General features: G+C 41.8%; 1 protein-coding gene across 3 annotated transcripts in view; it reads right to left on the reverse strand.

Moving 5' to 3' along the window:
* Window positions 1–7,553: 7,553 nt before the first annotated feature.
* The window catches only part of LOC148010713 (phosphoglucan phosphatase DSP4, chloroplastic-like), a 56,628-nt gene continuing 38,998 nt past the window's right edge, over window positions 7,554–25,183 (reverse strand). The window contains exons 10-15 of one of the 3 annotated variants that reach the window (XM_087672286.1): window positions 22,547–22,606; window positions 22,405–22,461; window positions 22,221–22,316; window positions 11,507–11,566; window positions 11,311–11,418; window positions 7,554–8,487 (exon numbers count right to left, since the gene is read on the reverse strand). In XM_087672286.1, the coding sequence (XP_087528412.1) occupies window positions 8,473–8,487; window positions 11,311–11,418; window positions 11,507–11,566; window positions 22,221–22,316; window positions 22,405–22,461; window positions 22,547–22,606 (396 nt within the window). In that variant the 3' untranslated portion in view covers window positions 7,554–8,472. Of the gene's footprint in view, window positions 8,488–10,531; window positions 10,963–11,310; window positions 11,419–11,506; window positions 11,567–22,220; window positions 22,317–22,404; window positions 22,462–22,546; window positions 22,607–25,183 lie in introns of those variants that run through there. The other 2 variants (XM_087672285.1, XM_087672284.1) reach the window with 2 other exon arrangements.

The raw sequence follows: 25,183 nt of genomic DNA on the forward strand, positions 1-25,183 counted from the left end.
AAACTGTTATCAAACACTATTCAAGCTCACCTATGGTACAAAAGTGATACGGTTTCCAAGCATGAGGATAGCTGTGCATAAACAATGGGAAGAGAAGGATGCATGGACTGACTACCTAGTAGAGTTATACCCACTATTTGAAACTTGACTCATAGCTACACATGTACTAATGTGAAAAAAAGCATGACGAAAGGCCTGGTTTGACGTATATGTCAAAGAATGCGATTTCAAAAAGGGTAACTTGGTGTTGTTTTATTTAATTAACAACCATAAATATAAAATGAAATTCGAAGGCTTTGGCCCTTTCAAATTCCTTAGATTAGCAGGATTAGTAATGTTGAACTCGAAACTTTAGACGGTGAGGGCATAGGCTTCTTCAAGAGAAGTCGCATCAAGTAATACTATCCGCCAACACATCCACTCCATGAGCCTTGTATGCTATTACCACCTATAAAGATACAGGCAGTCTTCATCACTAAGATTGACCCTAAAGATGAAGAACTCATAGCACCAGCCTATTTGAGGCCGAGAATCACAACCCAAAGAGACCATGTCCTTGACACAATAACTGATGAAGGGGTAGACAACAACATACTTACCTACAAGAAATGGACCAAAATAGGATGGCTCTAGTTGATCCCTACCATTGCTAAAGTCAACCTGTACGGGGAAAATCCCTACTCCTTACTAAGTAAATGCAAAATCACGATTATCATTGAGATTGAAGGCCTTTCAATAAATTTTTATGTACTACCAAACACTTAAGGGAATGGGAAAGGAAACGTTATTGGGATGAGCCTTCAAAAAATAGAATCAATGAAATGTTGATTATGGGACCTAATGCATCCACCTTGTCCTAGCTAATGTCAAGATCATGACAGCTTCCAACAAGAGCACTTAGGCTTCTACAGTGCATGTAATGCCACTAATGTCCACATCTTGCACCAACTCTAGTAAGGGGGTACAAAAATGCTAAATGATATAACATAGGCTAAGAAGAGTAAACAAAAAACAATGAGTAAGTTGGTCACCATGCAAAAGCACCAAACCAAATGGGTCCTAAAGGCAAGTCTAATTTCTTTGAAGCTTCGTCTACAAGGAGATCCTCATCACACACCTCCTATTGTAAGCCCAAACAAAAGAGTTGACGTTATGGTAAATGATCACATGCATATCCGTGATGGGTCTCCAAAGCCCTACTATGAGTACATGGGTGCTACAAGGGTAATCATTGTATTTGGCTTCCCAAGAGTCCCACAATACTCACTGGCAAGACCACACACATCATAGTGGCCATCTTGACACCATCCAAGCAATAGGAGAGTAGACCAACTCACTCTAACACCCATACTACATCTATAGTTAACTCATTATTGTGCTTTCTTGTAGCAGAAGACAACACGACACACTAGCCAGTCTTGCACTATCTAAGTGTGCTTCAATGCCATCACAATCACTTCTTCTCAAGCCTTAAGGGGCTGGTGCACCATCTCCAATTCAAATCTGCTTCCAACTCAGGACCACCAAGCATGCTTCTATAAATTTGAAGAGCTAATTGTCACACAAGTAAATAGAGAGCAAGCTATCAATAGATGCTTGATTACATCCTAAGCATCGCTACATAGAAACCACAATGGAATAAATAGCAAACTTAGAGAACTTGGCTAAATTTGAATACCCATTTCTACAAAAGTGATTCACTCTTGATGCATAGTGGGAATGACTTGGTTGTTAGATAATGACAAATGTCGAACAATGTTGTGCCATCAAAACAATTGAGTATGACCCCACTTATGATGCTCCAATGTTATTCCACATGTTGGCCATCACAGGAATCAACCATTAGAGGACCATGTTCTACTACATCCACATTTGGATTGAATACGCAATGAGAAGAATCTTCATATTGCTAGCCACCTAGGCATAGGGGATTTCCTCACAAATGTCCTCACATACATCACTCATGCGGGCATCAAGCCAAGTGATATGGACCGTTATGCTGCCTTGGAATACAATCCTAATTTTGATGATTGGCTTTTGCAGCAAGGTCCCTACATCATCCAATTAGTCTTAAATTACTTGTATATACACTGTATTTATTCACCTCTCTTGCAAGCTAGGAAGCATTACCAGTTTTTAGGGAAGAGGATGGGTAAATAGAAATCACTTTCTTTTAACAATTAGACAAAAAATGAAACATGCTAGCTAGTGTAATCTGAAATTGCTCTCTTATCACATACCTCCTTTTTTCTTCTAGATACATTGGGAAATGGCAAAAGTCAATGAGAAGGTCATCTGCATGCGAAAGACATGTGAAGCCTTAGATTCCCTTCACAAATGCAGAACTAGCAAAGCACAATATGAATACAAACATCCTAAGGAATGCGAATCTAAGATATAGGTAGATCTAGAGCCTTAGACAGGATATACATGGAGAGTAGAAATCTCATAAACTAGTGGAAACGTGCTCCCTAGGCAAAAAGGTGGAAAAATTTGGCGGTATTGTAAACCATCCCAAGTGTACAAAATTCTTGACTAACTACAATCTTGAAAAGAGGACCGAGATAATCACTATGAAAATAGGAGAAGGCATATAGATAGTGGACATGCCCTTTCTACAGAGCTGGTCCAAAGGGCTCTAGACCTGCCAAAGCGTTCAGAGAGAGAAAATTGGAAAAAAACTGACGTTGTGGCAATATTCAAATTTACAAAGAAAGAAATGGGTAACAATGGGATTAAGCTTGAGGCACTCACTGCTAGACCTAAAATTGGAGGCCAAGCTGATACACACATTGTTGTCTAGTACTTGCCACAACTTAATAATCAACATGATCCAGTTGGGTATGTTTGAAGATTTGGTTACAGGATAACTAAGAATGTGGATCTTAATGCTTATACAAGGAGCACAATCCATGTAGTAGCCAAAGTGCTCAATGATGCTTTTGAGTCTAAGGAGGTCATGATGGGGAGCAAGAAACTTGCAAGGGGAAAGGCTATAGTTAGGGTTGCCATGGTTGGATTTGGAGGTATACTAATTGCAATCATTGAGGAAGCATTGAATGACCCCAACACATCTAGGGAGTTGGTCCCATGTATCCAAGAAGATACTATAATATCCTCAATGCAAGAGGTAACTTCAAAAGAAAGGGAGATTGGCAAGACAAGGTCTAGTACATAGGAAAAACAAAGATAGATTCAAGAAGTAGAGGGCTCTCACAAACATCACAAACCAAGAAAAGGATATAGACTTAGACGGAAAGGAATACTAAAAAGAGAGAAGGAAAATGGCCGATATAAAATGAAACAAGCTAAGTCTGAGACCATTTAAAAGTAGGAAACAAAAAAAGAAAAATTAGGAGAAGATACACAAAAGGATGACTCTAGAAGAAGAGCAAGGAAAAAGGTTCCACCAAAGGAGGGAAGAAGAAAGGCACCATAAAGAAAGATGGTGAGGAGAAAATAACACTCTCAAAAGAGAAAGATGCCTTGGAGACATCCCTATAGGACTCATGAAGGATAGAGGAAAGCGCTGAGCTAAACTTCAATAGGAGAAATAGGAGTTGGAATGGAAGGAGAGAGAAGATTATCATCATGCCACAAGGTATTCAGTGGAAGAGATTGGAAGGGAAAGACAGGCACTAGAGTTCCACCTAACTCACCCCATCCTAGAATAGGTTTAAGCAAAAGCGAAGAGAAAGTGGGGGGCACCACAAATGGAGGAGGAACCTGAGACAATTGAAGACAAGGGAAAGAAACCGGTTCAACCTTTAGCACTAGTATCCAACCCAGGCCAATTGGCAGAAAAAGCTACCTTACCATGAAGTACACCACTCCTACCACCACCCCTTGCAAGTGAAGGAGGCCGATATGTGGCCTTGGAAGAATAGTTGCAATGGTTAGATGCCATCTACTCATTGGTATCCAAAAGCAAGTGAGAGGGACCAACTGTCACATGATAAAAAGATTGATTGTGGAAGAGGCAACATTAGAAAGGAGGGGAAAAAAGATCCCAACAACAGAAGGAACATCCTCACACATGGCCCTTATCACCCAATGCCTTGCATAGGTTTTTGATGACTTACTCAAGACCCTAGAAGAATAAAGAGGCCACAAGGAGAAAGAAAGAAGGCAAGGAATGTTTGCATTGGAGAAGGAAAAGGAAGTCTATGTCACCCTTTAGAGGCAATATACAAGAGGCATCTATGCTCTTAAGATGGAAATAGCAACCTTGGCAAGCAAAGGGTAGAAAATGAAAAGTATGAGGAAATGCTATGCTAGTATGAGTATGAAAAGAATAGGGAAAGATGGGAGGCATGCCATAAGGAAGCCATAAACATCATAGCCCAATTAGAAGGAAAGCTAAAACAATAGACAGACTAAATGAGCTAGTTGTAATGCAATGAAGAGGAAACATTGCAGATGAAGGACATGTTGGTCACATTGGTAGAGCGATGGAAAGAAGCCACTAAGAACCAAGAGTGCATTGAACAAAAAGTGGCAGAATTAACCAAGGAAAAGGAGGAACTCCAATGAAGCAAAAAGAAGCAAACTACCATACTAGAAGCATTAACCAAGTTGCAAGACAAGGGACTAGAGCAAGCTAAGAAAAAGATTGAGCAGCTAGAGGAGGGAAGTACATCACCTATGCAAGAACTTGCTTGTAGTCCCACGAAAGAAAGGCACGACAAGGAAGTAGCAAGGGATACAACTAAAATGGTAGAGAAAATCATGAAGATTCAACAAAGGAGCTTCACCAAAGCTCTAACAAAAATTACCAAGCGAATTGAGAAGGACACAATGGAAAGGCTTAAAAGAAAATTGCAAATGGCTAGAGAGGCTCTTCAAAGCATCTTAGAACAACTACCCCAACCACTTGAGTACAAGCCCACAATAGATGAATTGACATACCAACTTAAGGAAGAATGGCTTATTGAGGAGCTATTGACGAGACTAGGCTTCATGATTTCAAAGGATCCTACATCATCACCACCCCCAATTGACACAAGAGATTGGGATGTTGTGGAGGATCTAGGATTTCATCTTGAGCAAACAAACATGGAGCAATTTCTTGATCAATCTACTTCTTCAGATGCACCTAAGGATTCAAAACAACAATGGAAGAAGTAATTGGACAAAGTTGTGCTTAAATTCAAGGCAATGCCTCAATAGGTACCAAATTTACCATTCTTCAAAGAATTGAAGGTGGTCATCATCTGATGGGAAGAGGAGATCAGAGAATAGAGAGAAAAGAGCCACTCGATGCACCAATGACCTTCACCTTTACCATGACAAAAGCTAACATTAATATTTCTAGTCATCATTATGAACCAAGTGATTGAGGTGGGTGGGGCATTAGGGAAGCAATGAATTGAAAAGAAAATCCAAAACCCTGACTTATGGCAGGAGGAGGAGGAAGGCCATTGGCAGAACAAGATGCTAGAAACACCTAAGAAGGTGTGAGAGTTTGGAACACAACTAACTTGGAGGAGGCCTGACATCCTTGAAGTTGGCAATGAAGCTTGGATGGCCTTTTATGAAGCTCTTTCTACAAAGAGAGAAAATGCCACATGGGGTTGACTTCAACCCTATCGTTTATGGTAGATATGACTATCCCCTCATCTTCAGCATCAATGCCAAAGATCTTGAAGATAGCTTGAGGTTCCAAGAGCGGGATCTAGTCCCTTTCTTCCGCAAGTTTGTGGACATCTTCCAAAATTATCCTAGCCCACAACCTTTGTAACTACATGCAATTATCTTAAGTTGTTGGGGGTTTTATTGAACTAGAAAAGAGCTGCACAGGAGGAAAGGCTGCATCCCTTATTTTTTGATATTTACGCATGAATTGACAGGTACGCCATGGCCAAATTGATCCTTCAGGCTACCATGTTGCAGACTTTCTATCTCAACCACTTGGAAGATATGAAAACTGTTTTACTACCTGTGATCACACCTTTTTGTCATCTACCATAGTCAGCACTCCTATCTCCATCAAGGGATACTTGACGAGCAAGGCTTGTTTTGAGTGTTCAGTAAAGCCCTTACTTCCACCAGCTCAAGACAAGGGAAAAGAGAAGAAGTAGTGCTTATATCATACCCACGAAAAAAAAGTGCACATTCACCTAGGGGTTCTCAAGTTGTCGGTATCTAGTGACTTTAGTCGATGGTTCTATCCTCAACCCCCTAGTCCCTTCCCCCACCACGAATTGTTAGGATCCTAAATAGTAGGACATCCCACAAAACTGTTAGACCTGTCTCCTTGACAACCACCTCATCGCACAAATAATCCTTTACCAACTGGGTCCTTAAGTATGGGATAGTCCTAAGCAGTCTTGGCTCTCTTAGTGCAGATCCATCTCCCAATTGCACAAACCACTCATGCACTCTTTCCACGTAGCACTCACTATTTCCTTGTAGGCACCTTGAAAACCTGACTAACCACCATTCCATGCAAGTTCCAAGTACCTTTCCCAATGCCATGGGATTGGCACTTAAATAGTGAGGGGGTAATGTTAACTAAGTACGAGTTTGAAAAAGCAAAGAAAATGGCCAAGAGGTAAAAAAAAGATAGAGAAAGAAGAGAAGCAAATCAAAAGATAAGAAATTCAAAAAAATAAATTGAAAAATTACAGGCAACAAACAATGACAAAGGATTGCGTGGGATGAAAAATGAGAAAATATGTTGACATTGAAATATCATAGGGCATAAACGAAAAAAAAATGAAAATTTAAATTTTTATGAGTGCCCAAGTCACTCCTATGAAAATTGTAAATTAAAGTGTATTTAATAGTGCACAAGTGGAGGGACTCAAGTATTTTAGGGAATTAGATAGTTTGATAGGTCACATGACCCTGAAGGCGGGGGCTTAAAAGGAATGGTGACGAGCATTGATGAGAATTAGGCCTTGCTCAAGGTTTAAAATTTAAATTTTATATATAAGGTTGAAAAAACGTTAATGTAATGATTCTAAATGATTAATAACCAAAAGCTTATCCCTTTTCTCTTTCTCTGTTGTGTGTGAGCTAGACTGTGGGAGACTAGCAAGTGGCTTCCAATTGGGCTTGTGAGCTTGTTCTCATACATATCACTTCAACTTCTCCATCTCTTCTTCTCTTCTTCTTGGGTTTTCCCAATTTGAGAGGTAGAGAGACAGAGAGTTAATGACAAAAGCTAGAGAGCTTGAGGAGAGAGAGAGAGAGAGATGACGTATTTTTTTCAGCTTGGAGGAACGAGCGAAGGAGATTGACTTCTTGCACACGAGGGACAATGGAACAAGAAGTGTATGTTAAAATGTCGAATCTAAAGCATGTCAGGGGCTATGGAGGTTGGAAGACGAAGACTAAATTCATGTTGACATGGACAATGAGTAGACAACTATTACACAAGTGAATTAGGTTCTAAGATGGAAGCTTGGAATCATAAAGACAATCTTGTGTATTGGACTGACAATGACACTAACTCAAAGAGGAAAGCATCATGATATTGTATTCATCATTATAAAAGTGATAGTCAAGTACAATGCTTTATAGAAGTAGGGTTGTTTCACTCTCCTCATTGTGCATATGGAATTCAAGAAATCTCTTCCTGGAGCATACATCACTTGTCTATTTTTCAACACCCCTCTCAAATGATGAGTCCCTACACTTGATGGCTTTTGCCTCCCCTACATGGTGATATGACCTGGGAGACTAGCTCATAGGTAGCCTAGTCAAGTTAAAGCTTGAAACTTTACACCTTTGACAAGGGTTTTTACAAAGCAAATCCACTAAGGAAAAAATAAAGATCCACTATGAAAAAAATGAAAATTCTTTACAATAATCTATCAGAGTTGTTGATGGTAGTGGAAGCATCTTCTTCTTCTTCTTCTTCATTCTTGAACTGGTTCTAGTGGTGATCATTCTACATCTGATGTGCTCGTTTCTTGTGGAAACATTCGTTGGGCTGTATGGCCAATCTTACCACAATAAAGACATATAATCCAATCCTCGTTGTTATTGGTGTTGAGTTCTCAACCACGGCCTCTTGCTCCATAAGTGCCCTTGGTGTACAAGAGACTGTTGTTGGTGGTGTGTTCCTTTGCGTCCTTGCTTTTAACTTTACTTTCTCCATCAAGTAGTGAGTGCTCAATATCCACTTTATAAAATTGCACAAGTAATTTTGCCTTTGAATTCTTTGCTTGGGTACCAAAGATCTGTCAAGTTCCTCCCAAGCAGTTTTAGCATCTCCGATGCCAGAGATATGATGTAGCACATCATCACGTAGTCCCCAGGCAGTGATACCTAATGCCTTGTTATTCATATTCTTCCATGCTTTGGTTTTTGGGGGAGCTACTACAAGGATCCCGCTTTTTGAATCTTCTTTTCCACCATCTGCATCACCTTCATCATCTTCAAAGAGATCCCAGATGTCTTTCCTCATGAGGTGGTACATGGTCTTTTCCTTCCAGGCACAAAAGCCTTCTCCATTGAACTTTGCTATTTGTTCGAGCTCTGCTATTTTTTATCAGAAGCAAGTCAGCCAACAAAAGACTTGTACTTCAATGTGTCAAGAGACACAAGATGATTAGTGTTTAACAACAATGCATGAGTATTAAAAAATACTATATTTGAGCTCAGTGTCGGATGTTGATGCTTGATCTTCTTCTTGCTTGTTGATTTAGTGTAATGCTTTAATGGAAATTAAGTGCTCAGTAAGAGTAGAATGATAGAGTCTTCAATGGACTGAGAGGAGTAAGAAAATGAAAGGTTTTATGACCTTGAAGATCAATGGATATGGCTGCCCATAGAGATGATAGTTAGGGTTTCTCAGATTATGATCATGTAGAACATTTCTCTATACCATCCTCACTTGACATTTTGCAAGTACAAGGGCTTTATTTGTAGCTTTAAGAGGGGTAGTGGAGGTACCATCCAACCGGTTGTAATAGACTTTCATGGGACTTCAAGTCATAACTTGTCATGAGACATAGAAATGGCACAATAGAAAGGCACACAAGATACATCAATGAGGAATCCTTTGTATTCATAAGATACAAGATTGAGGCACATCTCATAAGTACACCCTCGCGTGAGTGACAACCACTCCCTAAATAGGTTTTTTTTTTTGGCAACAGTGCCATGGTATACCTACAAAGCCCTTACAGTAGAAATCATTTGTTAAGCCTAGGCTATGAATTATGAGCGGGGCAAGAGATTTTGTTCGATCAGTGTAAGCTAATAGTTATGAATGCGGAGAAGGCTCTCTATATGGCAATTCACTTGAAGACACAAGCATGGAGGTGATTCATGGAGAGTCACATGACTTGATCGGGCGTATACCCCACTGGGCGGCTGGTGGATAAGTCAGAGCACGGAAGCTGAAATTCTCACCTAGTTCTCTATGGCCATTACTCCTGAGGTTTGCATGCACAACTGGTAATAGCCGTAGAAAGCTCTACCTCCCTTCAAGCTCAATTGTGCTGCCCTCTCTAATAAATCCCTCATTTGTGCTGCCCTCTCAATTTCCCTGTACAAGGCCAATATCCTACACCGAGCCTTCACCAAAGAGAGCTGTTTCAGGTGGTGTTGCGCATGAAGAAAAACATTCACCTAGAAAAGATAGGCTGCCAATGGAGTTCTTCCAGAAGCATTGAGAAATATGTGGGCAAGACCTTACAAAGATGGTGAATGAAGTGTGTAGAAGGGGAGAGATGCCACAAAAAGTAAACTTTGAGATGACCAACCTCATTCCCAAGTCCACAAGGAGGATTCGATGCAAAGATTGGAGGCCCCTCACTTTGATAAATGTGGCTTATAAAGTATTAGCGAAGGTGGTTGCAATACAGAATCAGATTTCTAGAAGAGTATATCCACCCCAAGCAATTTGGATTTGTGTATGGTTACAAGACCCAAGAGGCCATGCTCATTTTGGTCCTATCTATTGACCATGCTCTATTGGCGAATGAAAAATTTGTGCTTATTGATATTAATCTAGACAAGGCTTATGATAGAATCTGATGGGATTTCATCCTACCATGTTAAAGCTGTTGTACTCAGAATTACCAGTGCTACTAGTGTTTGATAGTCTTGCTATGTAACTATTTTACTTCTGTTCATGTAACTTTCACCATATTACCAAAAAAAGAGAGAGAAAAAAAAACCAGGGAAGATCCCTAATCATGAGATAGACAGGCAAAACATAAAAATTTTCTCATAGTCTCCTTCACCATGATGCTGAGCACCATTCAAGTGTAAATTTGAGTAATAATATTATTAATACCAACAAGAAGTAGCTCAGTCAGTATGATGGGCACATACGTAGTGAAAGATCATTGGTTCAAAACCTACACTAAAGCCGTTCTCCAATGCTATTTGGGGTGAAGAGATTGGGATAAAGCCCAATCAAAATCATTCAAATACATTCACATTTTTAAAAATTTTGTTATTAATCAATTGTTCCTTGCCCTACCTCAAAGTTTCAAACAATCCTCCCCTGGAGACTGATTATAAGCTTCCTTTGGTTAAAGAAATACAACTGTGCAGACAATAAAGAATGAAGATCCATTGGTGTATAGAGAAAGTTGATCCATACTTCAAAATTGATAAGCTGAACTAATTTACAAAACCAATGAATCATGCAAGCAAGTAGATTGTGTCACCTGTTTGAACCTCAGGATTGGCATATATATAGATTTTGTCCAATATGTACATCCAGGTACATGCTGCTTTATTTGTAATGTTGAATCTATCAATAAATGCAGCACCCTTTCAACTTATTCAGGACATTGGGGCTATAATTCTGGTATGTTGTGTAACGGAATTTAGTTTGATGACTACACTGGCTATAAAGATAAAAGTTTTCGCCGGATTATTTGTCGATCTATGTCTGTCAAATGAGGGCTGTCTTGCATAAATTGTTGCCTTAACATTCTAGTGTTTGTGTCAGCAGAATGACCTAACACCTGCAACAAACATTTTTTCTATGTTCTGCATTCAAAAAAGATTATGATGCATATGCATGAGCTTGATGGAAGAAAACAAAAAGTGGGGTTTTCATTAAGGTCTTAAGGGAGATTTTGAGATGCGATAATTTTTCTCAGATTGTGTAATGTTGTGAAATGGTATTATCTCTGCTAGCTTTTCAAAGACCATGCCTAAGGACCACTAGAAACATTGCTGCCTAAAGTACACTAGAAAAATGATAAAACCATTCATTTAGTAGTACATGAAGTTCCTTATATGGCTGCTTTGTACTTTGTATTTTGCCTTGGGATATTTTGTTCTGAGAATCTTATTAATAGAATTTTCTCTGGTCTTTGAAAAAACAAAACTCACCTCCACATAATTGTTGATGTGGCCATCTTTGTTGGCTTCAGTAAGTGGCTCATTTGGGTTTGTTACCCATGATCCATCGATGACATACTTGTACTCGTATCTCCCAACCTAGTTCACATAATCAATGCCATACAGAAACAGAGCATGAACAGCAATTCAAAGACATGGTGAATCAAAGGTAAGGGCTTCAGCTTACAGGTAGTTCACGTTTCAGCATCCAGCAATTCTTGTCCAGGAAAAAGGTTAGAGGAAGGCGCTGCAATCCACATTTGACAATGTTCAATAAGATATCTAGAAGTGTAAACCCACATTATAATAACTAAGAGAAAGCACACAGTTGGCACTTGGTTGCCTGGATTCAGATAGCATGTAACTATCTCCATTGCTTGATCTTTTTCATCATAATTTCTGACTGCTGTCTGCTGAATTTTATGCCTATTTGGGGCTTAGCATCTTGGGTGTCCTAGGACACTTAAGAGGGCAATCTACATCTTCTGAAACTTGTGCTATCTTTCCATTATAAGTTTGTGGATTCTACATATAGATTTTTTTCCCAAAGGAATTCAAGAGAGTTTTCTTCAACTTAAAGAATTCCTTCAAAAAAGAGCAATGAATCAAGAGGAATACATTTACTACACTTGAAGAACACTTCTTTTGAACTATAAACAAACTTGTGTCTTACTACAGCTTGAAATAGGATTCTCTTCTCTCGCCTTTCTCTCAGCTACAATAATGGAGCTTCCTATCATTTTTTTCCAAATCCTTTATCAAATTTGGAAAGAGACAACTAAGGCTAGATACATGCTCTATAGAAACAGCAACCAAAGAGGTGGATAGATCATCTTTGTCTTGGTGCAAAGGAAGGAGCGATGGAGCCTATATCTATATCTATCTCTACTTCTAGCATTACAAGAGAGCAGTTTTCTCTCACATTCATTAGTTGGAAGAGTCTCCTTTGGCTATCTCATAAAGAGGACTTGGCTCATTGACAACAATGCTACAAGTTGGCTATCTCATAAAGAGGCCATGGCTCATTGGTAGCAATGCTACAAGTCATATGACTCTTGGAGGAGATTGACTCCAAGACCTTCATTCTTAAGAGGGTACAATCACCATAGGCGATGTCCCATTAGTGCCTATTTATGGTGTTGGAGTTTTGCCTTTGTTTTCTGACCATCCATCACAGAGCTTTGCATCGAAAGTCTTCCATGTTCTAGACTTGGGCTTCCATCTCCTCTTTGTTCATGGCCTTACAAGACTCACTACTCTCTACTCTTCGCAGAGTAGGGTAGGCCATCTTTGTTAAGGACTCTACATTAGAAGCCATTCCTATGATACTTTGGTAGGAGAGGGCTATATCGGCTCCATTACCCTTTCAATGTGAAGGACCCTCCGAGGCATCTTTGAGATTCCCATTGCCGCACCCATTCCCATCAATGCATCCCCCATCCCACATGTTCCACCCCATCCCCTACCATCTCCTCTATTGACCTGGCAGTGTACATCAGTACGGCAGCAGGCAGACATGTCAGCATAGGACAGAGCAGGATGCCATGTTAGCACAGTATGGACGCCACGTCAGCAGCTGCAATCGGACTATCTACAGTCGGACAGTTTTTTATTGTTTTTACTGCAGTCGGCTGCATTTAATGTAGCCGACCTGGTGCTGGGGATTTCCTATTTTTGGCTATTTATAGCCAGTTTGTGGCATACTCTAGGATATTCATATTCAAATTCTGATCTTGAGATCTGTTGGCTCTCGGGCTGACGGAGATCGAGGTCATCAATTCGGAGAGAGAGAGAGATATTTCCTCTGCCCCCACGTGTATTTATGCACTCCTATACAGCATACTACACTGCAGATTTTCTGCGTTTACACTGTCTCCTTTTCTCTCTCTTTCTTCTCTCTGAGTTCACTCTCTCTTAGTCTTTCTCCTACACTTCTGCATCACTGCACTCTGACATGGTATCAGAGCGGTGAAGATGGACTAACTGAGGGCTGAACCTACCTGAAGAGGAGATTTCAGCGCAACACAAGGCTGCATTTCTAGGATTCGAGGGCGAGCAGGAGGGCTGCGCATCAGATCAAGCTGAAGCGAGCATGGGTGTGCTAGAAAGGAGTCATATCGGGGAATTCACTGCAGGTTATTGCTGTTTGAAGGGGACAAAGGCTGCGTTTGAGGCCTTCCATTGCAGATTTTACCTTTTCATCTCCTCTGGCGGGTGAAGAAGGTTTGGGCAGCGGAGGAACCAGCCCTAGAAGGCTGCGTTTACACAGTCAAAGGGGACTGATTTTGCGTTTGTGCAAGTATTGCAAGTTAACATATCTACAGAGACCGATTTGGATCATGGATAGGAAGGTGCTTGTCCTATCAAAAGCTTGATGGCGACATCTTGGAGTTTGACAGTGATACTATTCGAGTCCTTGATCGTGGATTGAGGAAGGTTCTCTCTACAGAGAATGAGGAGAATGGCATCTACAAATTGAAGGTCTTCTACAACTCTTACATCTCTTCTTCTTACTTCTCAAACACAATCCGAGCTATGGAAAGCTCGGTTTGGCCACCTAAACAACGAGTACCTTCGGAAGGCGTTGCGAGGGCCGTTTGTTCAAGGATTGCCAGACATAATGTGAGCCATCAGCCATGTGTCTCTTGCATTTGCAGGGAACTGCATCGGGATGCGATTCCCGACAAAGCTTCTAGATGGTCTACTTCACCCATGGAGCTTGTATCTATGGATCTTTATGGCCCGATGAGGATCGAGTCCCTGAAGGGGAGCTTGTACTTCATGTTGATCGTAGATGACTACAACAAGATGACATGGGCCTATTTCTTGACTTTGAAGTCAGAGGCTTTCTCTCACTTCAAGGATTGACTTCTTTTTTAGGAGAACCGATCTGGTCAGAGACTGAAGACCTTGCGTTTAGACAAGGGAGGTGAATTTATGTCTAATGAGTTTGCTCGTTTTTGTGCAGATAGGGGCATTCACCAGGAGTTTGCTAACACCAACACTCCTTAAGAGAATGGCTTTTTGGAGCAAAAGAACCGAAGTGTGATCGAGATGGCACGCACCATGATGGAGCACCGACAGACACCTCAATTTCTGTGAGCCGAGGCAGTGGCTACCGTAGTTCACATCCTCAATCGATCTCCCGCTTCGGCCGTTGACAGGATGACACCTTTTGAGGCTTACTTTGGGACAAAGCCTGATGTCTCTTATTTCAGGATCTTTGGGTGTGACACCTATGTGCACATCCCGAAGACACAGCGTGACAAGTTCAAGACAACTTCTCGACGACAGGTTTTTGTTGGCTATAGCTCCCAGTCCCAAGGTGATCATCAATTTGATCTCGTTAAGCAGGATATCTACACAAACTGAGATATGCGGTTCGTGGAAGTTTCGGCCACAGAGGGGGGTGAGGAGCGCCCCGTCCTTAGAGATCCAAGGGAGAGTTGGGCTCCGAGACAATTCCTTTGGAGCCAGAGCCTCTTGATGAAGATTCTTCTTTTGATTCAGACTCTTCCCTTCCACCAACTATCCTCGAGGAGCTTCGGCAGGTGGATGTACCCGAGTCTTTAGCAAATGGAGAGCGACGGGGAGAGATTCGTCCTTCTCCTTGTTGGGCCCGTGACACAATCCAAGATTCAGGGATAGAGAGATCCTTGAGGAGTGGGAACCGCAAGATGGACCGCGGAGGTCATGGAGGAATCACGCACATTCTACGGAGCTTGTTTGCTCTAACTATTGTTTGATGACCCGTATTATGCAGGATCGTGAGCCCACTAGTGAAGGAGGCTTTGCAGTCTGACCATTGGCGGAAGGCTATGGAAGCCGAGTTGGAGGCTATTGAGAGGAATGGCACTTGGTCTCTTGTGCCTCGTCCCTCTCACAAGAAGGTGATTGGCGTCAAGTGGGTCTTCAAGGCCAAGTACCTTAGCGATGGTTCTTTGGACAAGCACAAGGCTCGCCTTGTTGCTAAAGGTTTCGCTCAACACCCAGGCATTGATTTCCATGATACTTGAGCCCCCACTGCTCGTATGGCGACTATTCGAGTTGTTCTTGCCTTGGCTGGCTATAGGAGATGGCCTGTCTATCAGTTGGATGTGAAGTCGGCCTTTCTCAATGGTGATTTGCAGGAGGAGATCTATGTTGAGCAGCCTTTTGGCTTTCGGTCCTCGGATGGAAAAGTCTACAGGTTGAAGAAGGCCTTGTATGGTCTCAAGCAAGCTCCGCGTGCATGGAACGAGAAGATTAACTCGTTTCTTCAGTTGAAGTTGGGATATGGGTGCTCTAAGGCCGATTCGCAGTTTTATGTGCACACTTCCGAGGTTGGTCGTGTGTTGTTTGTATTGTATACTGATGATCTGATTCTGATAAGGAATCATGCACAGAAGGTCAGAGAGACCAAGACAGCTTTACATCAGACGTTTGAGATGACGGATTTGGGGCTTCATTTCTTCTTGGGTCACGAGATTTATCAGTCTCAGAGGGGAATTTTCATCTCTCAGCAGAGATACATTCAGGAGCTCTTGATGACTTTTGAGATGGAGACTTGTCGGACCATTACAACTCCTATGGATCCGAACTGGAAGGCCACTTCACACTCAGATTCTCTCTTGATAGATGCTTCCCACTACCGTCAGTTGATTGGATCCTTGATTTGGCTTCTCAACACTCATGTTGATATTTATTTTGCTGTGGGTCTTTTGGCAGGGTTCATGAGTGAACCCAAACATGTGCATTGGCAGGCTGCCCTAAGGATCCTTCGGTATTTGAGGGGGCCCTCTGACTTAGGGATTTCTTATCCAGCAGGTACAAATGCTTCAGATATTACTCTTGCAAGTTGGAGCAACTCGAATTGGGTTGGTGATGTGGACCACTAGCGATCTACTACAGGCTATTGTTTTACCTTGGGTACATTTGTTATCTCTTGGAGTAGTAAGAAGCAGCCCCTGGTAGCCCTTTCTTCTACTGAGGCGGAGTATCGGGCTGCATCTTCCACCACATGTGAGGTTGTGTGGCTTCGGAGATTGTTAAAGGAGTTTGGCTGCTCCCAGACTTGTCCTACTTTTCTATAGTGCGACAATGAGAGTTGCATTGCCTTGGTGTGGAATCCTGTATTCCATGCTCGGACGAAGCACATTGAGATCCAGTATCACTTCATTCGGGAGAAGCTTTTGGATGGGACCATTGATGTGGAGTACTGCAAGTTGGAGGATAATCTTGCAGATTTTTTCACAAAGGCGCTTTCCCAGGCTTTACTTCATTAGCATTCCAGATCCCTCAGTCTGATGCCTCGTCCAGGATCTAAGAGGGGGTGTTAGAGGTAGAGCCATCCCCTAGACAAGCTGAGTTAGGGTTTGGTACAGCAGTGTACATCAGTATGGCAGCAGGCAAACATGTCAGCACAGGACAAAGCAGGATGCCACGTCAGCACAGTACGGACGCCACGTCAACAACTGCAATCGGTTTGTCTGCAGTCGGATAGTTTTTTATTGTTTTTACTGCAGTCGATTGCATTTAATGTAGCTGACCTGGTGCTGGGGATTTCCTATTTTTTGGCTATTTATAACCAGTTTGTGGCACACTCCAAGATATTCATATTCAGATTCTGATCTTGAGATATGTTGGCTGAGACAAACTGTGCTCGGGCTGACGGAGATCGAGGTCATCAAGTCGGAGACACACGCGGATATTTCCTCTGCCCCCGTGTATATTTCTGCACTCTTATACAGCATACTACACTGCAGATTTTCTGCGTTTACACTATCTCCTTTTCTCTCTCTCTCTTCTCTCTGTGTTCACTCTCTCTCAGTCTTTATCCTACGCTTCCGCATCGCTGCACCTGACCCTCCTACCCCCCATCCCTTTTAGGAGGGACAATCTTGGGGATGCTGCTATGGGTTCCCTAACTCTTCTTGTTTCAAAGGAGGGATTTCTACGATCATGAGAAGCTTTTTCAAGAATTGCATTCTTCATCAAGCCTATCCTTCAAGTAGTGGCCTCTTTCCTTTGTCATTGAGCCATCATCCCCTATCGCTAGCATGCCCATCCCATTGCTCTTGGTCTATGTTGATCTTTTTTGCCAAGTTACAATGCCTTCAATAGCTCCTTGCCTCTTGATTAAGTGGGCATCTTGGCTCATCCAATCTTGATGACTGAACATCATTGGAGTGATCCGTTTGAGACCTCTCCACTCATGGGCAGAGCCCTATTTATTGCTGCCCCTCTTCATCATTCTACAGTTTGTTATCACCGGCCCTTCTTACCATTTTTTCATCATCCTCCTTTCTTTGTCTGGCACTCTCACTAGTGCTCCATGTTGCACATAGGGGTTGACTAAGTCCAGCATTGTACTTTCAGTTTCAGTTAGTTTTGGTCCTTCGGTTCCGCTATGTTCTTTGGTCTCCATCTTCCCTTCTCACTCAATTTTCTTGTTCTTTTCTGTTTTGCACTCTCACAAATTTGTCCAAAGCCTCTAGAGCTTTTATCGATCAGCAAAAATTATATGGATTTTGGGATTGTGATACTTAGTAGCTAGATTGAAGGCCCTTCCCCACAGCATTTCAGCGAGATACCTTGGTTTTCATGTGGGCATCAATCACCTTAGAGCAGTAGTGAGCACCTTTACTCTTGAGCATTAGGAAGTTGTTACTGTATTGGAGCACAATGGGACTCTCTAGCAAGGAGGGTGGTAGTGGCTAGCCAAGTTCTACTTGCCACCATGTGGTATATTATTTCTTGTTGGGCCTTCTTTAGGTCATGTATTAGCCAAGTGAATTGCATTGTCAGGAATTCATTTGGTTAGATGGAGATGGAAACCCAACGAAGGCTAAAGTAGCATGAGATGTTATCATTGAACATTCAGCCCAAATCTACAGATGGCTTAGGGAACATTGACCTACAGTCTCAGCGAAGCATTGAAGGTAAAGCTTATTGTGAGAGTCCTTCCAAATGAGGAGCCATGGAAAAAGTTATTGCTACGGAGGTTTAGAGACTATTTCTCCTACTAACGGAGGACCCTGCCAACCTAGCATTCATTGGATTTTTCAGCACATCCTTACTACAAGGCTTGGTATGGTTTGGAGGTTAGATTTGCTGCTGCTATTATTCAAACTTGGAGATCAATATTTGCAGGACTTCACCAGGTTCACCCAACCACTATCAAAGAGAAGCTGAGGTGGTCTCCTCTTTAGTTAGCTACTTGAGTGGAGAAAAGCCATACCATCAGAGAGGATACACTTACCTTGGGGGAGGTTCTATTTATAGATAGCTTCTATAGTGGGGGAGTGGTTCACCTCTCCTGTGCTACCAACTAAGTCATCACAATGATAGAGGCTTCATGGCATCAAAAGGGCTAGAGACACAATCGAGAACATTAGGGAGGTGATACCCTCAGAGTGGAGGACTAACACAAATGCTTCTTAGATACGAACTGGGCTTTTTGCCAAATGAGGCATTCATCTTGCAATGGTGGCAACTGACGAAGTGTGTTTACTTTTCCACTATATGAGGATGGCATACTCATAAGAGAGGATCTTGTGATCGCTCTAAGTTCACAAGATGTCCTCATCAGAGAATTACGATTGTGGCTCATTGTGACAATACTCGGTATTTTGACTCAGACCCTAAGACCTTGCATACTAGATGGATGGACATATTAGACACATAGAAGGAGGTCTCTTGAGAGACCACACTGGGAACCTAGGAAGTGGATTTGAAGAGGCCCATTTGTACAAACATCTTAGGGATGTCCCCTTCCTTGGATACACTACTAGATTGAAGAGAAGGATCCAAATGAGCACGTTTAGAGTGATGCTAGCAACGACTTAGCATTGGATTGTACAAGGTATTCCATTGCCTTTGCTTCCTAACTTCTAGAGGAGATCAAAGGATAGCTTAAGAGCACAATTGAAGGAAACTCAAAAATGGAAATGGAAATGAGAATGAAAACAAAAATATAAACAATGAATTTTGAGGAGGGGGAATTGAAAATGCCACATTATCAAGAAAGAGGGAAGGTAGAGAGAGAGAGAGAGAGAGAGAGAGAGAGAGAGAGAGAGAGATGTATTTACGAAAAAAAAAGAGAGAGAGATGTGACTAACATTTGAGATTCAAGTGTTATAAGGAGAGAGAGAGAGAGGGCTTGATCTACTGGTTGTGTTTGAACATTGGAGAGAGATAACAGCACAATAATCATCATGAAACATGATGACCTTAAATCATGGCAACAGTTTTGGAAAACACGAAACATTTCTAGACATATCCATTGCAAAGACTCTCTCTAGGATTCAAACAGAGGAGGCTATCCATCTCTCGGCCCTCTAGGATTTAAACAAAGATTTTCCATACTGGCAGATTGGAGACTGAGGGGGGACAGGAGATATGCTTTTCTCAGGACTTGGGATTCTAGCACTTTCTTTCATTGTCAACCAAACATGGTCTAGTATTATAGACCATAGTCACATGGGACAGGAAACAAGAACAGGAATGGGCACAGCCATGAATTGCCATTCCTTGTGACTATATAGTCACATGGAATAGGAACAGGGATGGAAGATGGGGACGGGGGAACCCAAAATAGCCATTCCCTATGACTATGCTGTAGACCTCTTGATAAGTTTTTCACTCAAGCTATCACCAGGATGAGTTCTCTGAGCTCAGGATTAATATGCAATTTACTTGTAGCTCTTTGGGCAGGCACCATATTGCATGATTTGTGCAGGACATGGACAAGTCCATCAATGGCAAGGTTTCAATAGTTGAGAGCCACAAAATTAATTAATTAATTAATGTGCAAGTGCAAAGTGCACATTTAAGTAATTGGGGCTTTTGAACCTTAGTGCAATATTTTGGATAAAATTGTTAAATCTGGGCAATAGGACAAGTTTGGTGGGCCTAGACTCAGAATTTAAGAACTTCAAGAGTTATTTATGCTCTTTCATGCAAAAACTTGGGAAAATCTGGGGAAAGCGAAAAGAGGCAAAAACATCAAGTTTTGCTTAAATCATGGTAGTTCTTGCACCAGTCAAGGCATCAACTTGAGGTCATATGCAGTTGCAAGAAGAGGGCAGTATCTTTTCTAGCAGCCATGGCAATGGGAGCAACAATCACCGCTTGCCTACATGCCTTGCTAGAATCTTCTCTCCCTTATCATGCAGTTTTGTTGTGCGAAGGACTCACTGCATTTTATCTTCTTTGTGCAAAGGACAAGATTGGACAGTATCATGCAAGTATGAGTTGAAGTGTCTAGCACTAGTGATCGAAGCTTCTCTATTCAGCATAGACTTTCTGTCTAGGGTTGCGTGCAGGCTGTGTGCAGCATTCTCTCTCTCCAAAGGGCACAAAGTTGCTGTAGGCAACTGTCTTGGCCTGCATGCCCGTGGCATTTGACGAGATTGTGTAGAAGTTGAAGCTTTTATGGCAGATTAGGTCAATTCTCAAGACTATTAATCATGTTGGTAGGAGCATATAGTGATTCATTGCGCAGGTAGGGTTTGGATTGATCTATGAAGAGAAGGTACAAAAGCAAGTTGGTGATTAATGACTACTAGAGATTCACACGTGTGTGTGTGTGTGTGTGTGTGTACATGCATACATACATACATACAGGATTTATAGGGATATTTGCTTGATTTTGGATTCTATGCATTACAAGAGATAGAAGGTTTACATGCTGATCATTTGACATGGAGTCGCTGATGGTAAGGATACCATGGTCTTCAACATAGTGTATAAGCATGGAACTTAAATACACTATTCTCACCATAATATTCTGAGGAAGCACAAGTGTCTTACCTTTGATATTATGGATTGTCAAAGGCTTTGGGGGAATCATTTCTTTCTAGCCATCCCTAGAGTTCTTTCTAAGGTGACATGCTAAAAGATGGTCAGGGATATACTGTAAAAAGAAGCTAAGGTGATGTACAAAACCAAAATAGCACTCATATAGGGATACAACAGAAGGATGAGGTAATACATGTCTAGCTGTGGCTAAATGATATCCCTATATCTAGTTCCACCCAATCAGGATCAGTGGATAGAGTATGTCATACATCCTAGATAAAATAGTATGAGGGTAGCATCTGGACTGGACTCTCAACTTTGTCAGCCGTTGCTCATGTTGCTGGTGGATCTCCCTCATCTCTCTTTGATGTAGTATCTCTGTTTGGTGCCCCTGTATCTGTGGGTGGCCTGCTACTCTGATCTCCTCGGCTCTCTAGATTGTCACCCCTCTCTATGTGGGTGCTCTGTGTGTGGTCGCAATCTGGAAGAAATAGATGAGCTATGACTGACGTCCCCCTCTCTCCGTAGTGCCAGCCTGTAGTAGTGATGTACAAAGCCTTTGAATCTTGACTTAGAACTGGCCCAGGTGGCACTAGCGAGGGAACTCCATGACTAGTATGGGGGAGGTGTCTCCTCTGAATAGGAGGGGGTACCTAGCTCAAATGCGCTATAGGCTCTCCATTTGCGGATATAGTGCTCCTCGCTAGCCTGCAAATCTGCTCCAATCGAGGAATGTGGCCTACCCTCCTGGTCTCAATCTCAAGCTAGTGGGAGGATACCATGATCTGGCCAATGGCTACTCATCTCTCACGTGGCATGTATACATCTAGGCATCCAAGCCTCTCAATGAAGCCATCTTCTGTAGTCTTCATAAAGTGGTCCTTGTAGTATGCCATCTTTGGGGAAAGGGGCTGCCTGGTGAAATATCCTCATGATGTCATGAAAGTGAAAAATGAAAAATGAAAAATCCTATCTAAATGTGCAATAAGTGTAGGCGTCATCACCTATGCAAGTCCTCAATGTATACAAGTATGTCTATCTAGAGACGTGAAACTACATGCATATGAGATAAGACAATGCCATGCAGATCTAACACCAGAGAGAGAGAGAGAAAGGAATACCTGGCCCCACCCCACATCAAGGCCAGAAATCTCCACACTTTGGCAGCCACTTGATTGCCACTTTAACCTAACAGTTTCTGTAGTTGTACCTGTAAGCTGCATGTTGAAAAAGAATATCACAACCAAACAGGAAAACATGTACAAATACCAAGTGTTTGAACACTACCACAAAAAAATTTCTCACAAGATCACAAGTTGCAGTTTTTATAGACTCCAATTTTGGAAAACAAGGTCGAATACTCTGCAACATCAACAAGCATCAAAAGATCAAACACTGCAAGGAACCATCCAAATTTTCAAAGAAAACCAAAATTTCTGGAAATTACCAGTAGTAGTGCATTCGCTTCAAGAAGGTCAAACCCCAAAATCCAGTACATGTAAGTTAGCTGTACAAATGGGCGCGCACAATTAAATACGCATAAGTTGCCAAGCAAAATGATATAAAAAGTCTAAACACTAAATAAAAGACTCAATACAGATATTCTGAAAGGAATCCTGATGGTGCAAGGGCAAGTAGAACTTATCAATCAAATATGAAGACAAAATGACTACAGCACAGATACAAAATCACAAGACAAAGAGAGCCAAAACAATATATCCCATGATCCTGATGTTGCGAATGCAAGCAGTAAGTACAACAGCAGCAGTGGCCAACATAACATCAATATGAGCAAAATTTGTTGGAATTTGAGAATATAATAATGTGCTGTTTCTTTCCTTTAAAACCAAATTGCTCCTCCTCATGTTGCAGCGACTGCCGATGGAGTGAGGAACAGCATTTTTTTCCCATTGGTACTTTTTTTGGTCATCTTGGTGCTCTTAGGGCTAATGGGTTTCTAGTGCGCTTGCACATGTGAGCCAACTCAGAGGTAAACCTTGAATAGTTTTCCAAGAAGCTCCCTTGAGTCTCTTCTTCTTAATATGGCTCACACCTAAGTGTACACCCATCTCTCATCTTCTTTCACTTGGTATCAGAGCATGCACAACCTAACTCTTTGTCATGCCATCTTCATCAATCGTTTCATTCTATCGTCACATGTGAATTTAACACTTGCTCTTCCTTCCTGTGTCTTAGCTTACCATTATTGTTCATTGTCTCATCAGTGCCTGTCCGATTTAATGTGCAGAATAATATTTGCTGATCTGATGATGGAAAGCTTTTATCAAATTTATGGCCTCGATTTTCTCCTCTCTCTCTCTTTTATTTCCTCTTTCAACTCTACACCTAGCAAAGGGACTACCACTTGACCTTTTCTATTACACACTTTCAACTTGGATGATCACGAGAAGCACCGTGTCCTCTACCCTGAGCACATCAACTTCTCTCTTTAAATCTGAGACAATTACCACTGAATAACCCTATTCCCATGTTCCTTAAGAAAAAAGCCTTCAAGGAATTTTTGACGCCGAAGGCACGGCCAAGATGCAGGAAGGAGGGGGAAAGGAAGAAGACAGCATGACCCGCTCAAAACATGAACAAGCATGGAGATAATCTCATGTTGACATATTTTTTGCCAATATCTCCACTTCAACTTTTGATTCCAGCAGTCAAACTCATATCCATCCCTAAAATCGTCATCAATGCAGGCTAGATTGTCATGTTATGCTGTTCCAAATCTTGATTCTCCTTCATCACTTTGCCTACTTTGTTTCATTCTTTTTCCTCCTTTCAATAGATTTTGATTTATTGTTTTCTCTTCTAAGTGTTCCAGCAAATACATACATATGTTCTTATGGATAAATGTACCTACTGCCTCTCCCTCTCTCCTGTTTTTTTGTGAAGAAAAACTGAATTCTCTCTCTCTCTCTCTCTCTCTCTCTCTCTCTCTCTCTCTCTCTCTCTCTCTCTATGCCCACTACCACCTCATCCCACCACCTGAGGCAGATGGGAGGGTATACTACGCATAGTTATTGGTCAGATCCGCACCTCATCCCACTACCTGAGGATTGAGACAGGCAGATGGGAGGGTACACAGACAGAAGAACGCATATGCCCACTATGCGACAGAGAGCCAGAGACAGAGGAACACTACATCTGCCGATGCACTGTATATTATGACATACGAGGTAGATACCACTGTCTGTTTCGAGAGGGTTTTGGACCCTTGAGATGGATCATGCAGTTTGAGGATCAGAGATGCTTGGGATTTTTCCTCTTGGAGCTCCAGAGGCGTAGAGCAACAATTCTACGGAGTAGGAGGCCCCCACAGCTCGGCTCACATAAACAAAGAGCAGTCACTGACTTTTTCACTGATACACGACAGAGTATGGCAGATACCACTACTACTGCCACACAGCCTACAGGAGTACATCATCATTGGACCTCATCCTCTGTAGGTATCCCTTTGGATAGAGCAGTGGCACTTAGCCGGTCTAGGCGCCCACGTCCACCCGGACGAAGGCCTAGACATCCACACCACAGAAAAATTAAAGCCATCATTGAGCGCCACAGGAGACAGATGCCGAGACGCCTCAGCCATGCAGAGATACAGCTCCCTAGAGAACAGACATATCATTGATGGAGAGTTTTCCTTTCTCTACTCTCACTTTCAGATCACTGACATGTTTCCCCTTTTATAGGACACTACTTCATTTCTTTTTCAGTCTTATAGGCATGTTTTTCATCTTTTTTCTCATTCCAGATGAGAAACACATCATCATTGTATGTACTGCTTTGGTCTCATAGGCCACATTGGCCTTTTAGAGACGTTAATATACTCTCTCTCTCTCTCTCTCTCTCTCTCTCTCTCTCTCTCTCTCTCACGCATAATAGGTTATTGTATTAATTAAGAACTTACTGCCTCCCCCTCTCACTTGTTTTTTCGTGAAGAAGTCTGAATTAATGTATAGAAATATTCTCTCTTTTTTTCTCGTGAAGATAATTGAATTCTCTCTCTCTTTTTTTTCGTAAAGAATTCTCTCTTTTTTTTTTCGTAACTCTCTCTCTCTCTCTCTCTCTCTCT

Source organism: Lygodium microphyllum, chromosome 29, assembly GCF_053477565.2.
Source record: "Lygodium microphyllum isolate KBCC chromosome 29, Lygodium_microphyllum_v1.1.10, whole genome shotgun sequence".
In the NCBI taxonomy this organism is placed as follows: Eukaryota; Viridiplantae; Streptophyta; class Polypodiopsida; order Schizaeales; family Lygodiaceae; genus Lygodium; species Lygodium microphyllum.